Genomic DNA, 3,103 nt, shown 5'->3' with positions numbered 1-3,103 from the left:
GTTAGAAGTGTCAATGAATCAAATCGAGTTGAGTTGAGCTGACTCGGTCCATGAACTCGGCTTGTCCAAAAGTCGAGCTGTCGAGCCCATTGGACTCATCCAAATTTTTTTGGGCTCAGTTCACATGACCAGCCCATGGGTTGAGCCCAGATGAGCCAAGAATGTGAATTGATAACATTTCAACTTACATATTTGTGTTACTAACGAATGACGAATGTTAGAAGTGTCAATGGATCGGATCGAGTTGAGCTGATTTGACTCAGTCCATGAGCTCGACTTGTCCAAAAGCCGAGCCATCGAGCCCATTAGGATCATCCAACTTCTTTTTGGGCTCCGCTTGCATGACTAGCTTATAGGGCGAGCCTAGTGCCTAGACGAGCCAAGCGGGTGAGCCAATAAACTCCCCCTCCCTCAGCCCAATTGTCTTCCTTACGTTACGAGATTCAATTGAGTCAAAATCTGATGAACCAAATTTAAAAAATACCTCCAACATTTTTTTTTTTTTTGCCATTAATCCACGTTACAGAAGTATAACTGTTTAAGTGATGAAATTTTTTTGGCAATTTTAATTCAATTTGATCGTTGTCTCATTAAACTGTAAAAGAATATATAAAATGATGTATAATAAGACTTAAGTGATTTGAAATTCAAATTATGATAATTTAACTGAAAAATTTGGAGCGTCTCCAATGTATTTAACTACCTTTATTGATGTTTAATGAGTAATCAATTATATTTAAGATTATTCTTCAATAAATTTTATCTATACACCCCAGTACAAATCTTTCATATACCCTAAAAAAAAATAGAGTTAAAAATAAAAGTATAATCAAATAAATTGTTAACACACTATGTCGACGGAACCTCTAAATCTAGGCAAAATCTAGATAATGTCTACCTTTATTTTCAATTCTTGTTACACAATTTAATTGATATTAGAGTCCTTGTTCAATATTATTTGAGACACAATAAACTACTTATTTTGCTTATATGATAATTTTTTTTAAAATAGCCTATATTAGCTCATAAATGCTATTATCAAGGGGCTGTTCGATAGTGATTATGATGATTTAATTTTTAATCGTTAAAGAGAAAGTAAGTCCTACTTATGAGCGAGAAAGTAAAAAATAACGATTAAAATAGTAAAATAACGGTCAAATAAATTGATTTTTTGAAGTGAAAAATTGCTATCGAACCGGATAGATAGGAAGAATCTTGAATTGAAGGTGATTTACGTTTTTGGCGAATATGGACAAAAAAAAAAAATAAAAAAAAAATAATGGGAGTTCACCAAGATTTTGCATTTATTTATAATCTTTTAACCTTTACTATTTTTTAATGGTGATTTGCTTTATTTAACCTAACGGATGAGCTGAGCAAATATGGATGACTCTTTCTCTCCCTCATATTTTTGACTTCTCGTTTTCCCAAAACCTGAAGCCTTAAATAATTCCAGCACCAACTCATTTTCCCTACTCACTCCTTCCTATTATCTCTCTCTCTCTCAGAAAACAAAGGCAATAGAGAAAAATATCAGAGTTCCAATGGCCATTGAAACAGGGCATCTCAATGTTTTTCCTCCACAACTTATCTCAAACGGGTACGCTTTAAGATCATTTTCTCAGCAAAAATTTCTTGATCTGTTTCAATCTCTCTGTTTTCTATGTATTGATTTTCTGTTCATCCTACAGAGATTTGATGAATTCTTCCAACCATGGCAACAACGCCTTTGCAGTCAATCCGCAGACGGGCTCAACAGGATTCGGTTTCCGCCAAGCCCTGCCGGGAAATCTTGTTCCGATTTATGACTCCCAGGCGAAAACGTCGCTGATTCCCGACAGTAGTATTCGGAAGCGTGCTAGGGATTCAATGGATCGGTTTTATGAAGTATCGAATTCCAGCCCGGCGACCCAGAAATTTAATACGATCTCGCAGTTCCCATCTTTCGCCGGTGAAGGCGTTTTGCATCAAATGCAGCAGCACCACTTGGAAATCGATAATATTATTTCTCGACATGTGAGTCTTTAATTTCTGTTTCCATGCATGTGATTCTGTGCATGCGAGGAATGCATGAATATTTATTGAGTTAATTTTACTTTCTTAATTTGCAGACTAAGAAAATTGGAGTGGAACTGGAAGTGAAGCAAAAGCAACACACAAGAGCTGTGTTAGCAACAATAGGCGAGACAGTGACGAAGAAATTAAAGGAAAAAGATGAGCAGATTCAGAAATTGGCCAAGTTGAATCTGGTTCTTCAAGAAAGAGTAAAGAGTCTTTATGTAGAAAATCATTTATGGCGAGACATGGCACAGACAAATGAGGCCACGGCTATGTCCCTGCGGACAAATCTTGAACAAGTCCTGGCGCATGTTAGCGAAGAGCACCACTCCGGTGGAGGCGTAGGTGGTGGCCCACCTGAGGTGGTGGAGGAAGACGCCGAGTCTTGCTGTGGCAGCAGTGACTATGGAAGGGATATCCAAATTGTCAACGAAGATGCAAACTGCCGGAGAAACCGGCTGCTCAGTGACCGGACGTGCAAGAGATGTGGGGAAAGAGAGTCGACGGTTTTGTTGATGCCGTGCAGGCACCTATGCCTTTGCTACATTTGTGGGAGTGGGTGCCATGGCCTCAAAGCTTGCCCTGTGTGCAACTGTACCGTGAATGGCACATTGCACGTTAACACGTCTTCTTAATCAATCCAGCGGAATACATAAATAGGAAGAGGAAGAAGGAGAAGAAGATAGACACTTTTTAGTTGTACATTCTTTCAAAATCTTCTGTAAATTTCTTTAATTAAAAAAAAAAAACTTCTACACTATTTCTTAACACCCCATCTGTATGTAAACTATTATATAATTGTTTATATTAGGTTCAAAAAATTCGGTGGAGCCAACACGAGCAACTGTAGTGGCTCGTCGGGTGCTGGCTCCACCCCTGATTACAAAGAGGTATTAATTAAATTTATAGTAAATTTTATATTGAGTTCAATTGTATGAAACATATTTGAATAAAAATGCATATATACTTAAATGGACATAGAATTATTCGAGAGTGAAATTGTTGTAAAAGTGTGAAAGGGTATATTTCACATTGGTTTTGCCTT

At 37.4% G+C, this 3,103-nt stretch overlaps 1 protein-coding gene across 1 annotated transcript; it reads left to right on the top strand.

Moving 5' to 3' along the window:
• The first annotated feature begins 1,383 nt into the window (after positions 1–1,383).
• LOC111370418 (BOI-related E3 ubiquitin-protein ligase 1-like) lies at positions 1,384–2,807 on the top strand. The gene is made up of 3 exons (XM_022992108.1): positions 1,384–1,600; positions 1,692–2,016; positions 2,112–2,807. The coding sequence occupies exons 1-3, from the start codon at positions 1,545–1,547 to the stop codon at positions 2,691–2,693; spliced, it is 963 nt and encodes a 320-aa protein (XP_022847876.1). The 5' UTR covers positions 1,384–1,544; the 3' UTR covers positions 2,694–2,807.
• Positions 2,808–3,103: the final 296 nt, after the last annotated feature.

This window comes from Olea europaea, chromosome 21, assembly GCF_002742605.1.
Source record: "Olea europaea var. sylvestris chromosome 21, O_europaea_v1, whole genome shotgun sequence".
NCBI lineage: Eukaryota > Viridiplantae > Streptophyta > Magnoliopsida > Lamiales > Oleaceae > Olea > Olea europaea.
The sequence above is the reverse complement of the archived record's forward strand: the minus strand, read 5'-3'. Positions and strand labels throughout refer to the sequence as shown.

Excerpts from the sequence above, each read along its gene's own strand:
- LOC111370418 (XM_022992108.1), top strand. The coding sequence starts at position 1,545 with ATGGCCATTGAAACAGGGCATCTCAATGTTTTTCCTCCACAACTTATC. Across the intron at positions 1,601-1,691 it reads CCACAACTTATCTCAAACGG|AGATTTGATGAATTCTTCCA; the intron begins GTACGCTTTAAG and ends TTCATCCTACAG. Across the intron at positions 2,017-2,111 it reads ATAATATTATTTCTCGACAT|ACTAAGAAAATTGGAGTGGA; the intron begins GTGAGTCTTTAA and ends CTTAATTTGCAG.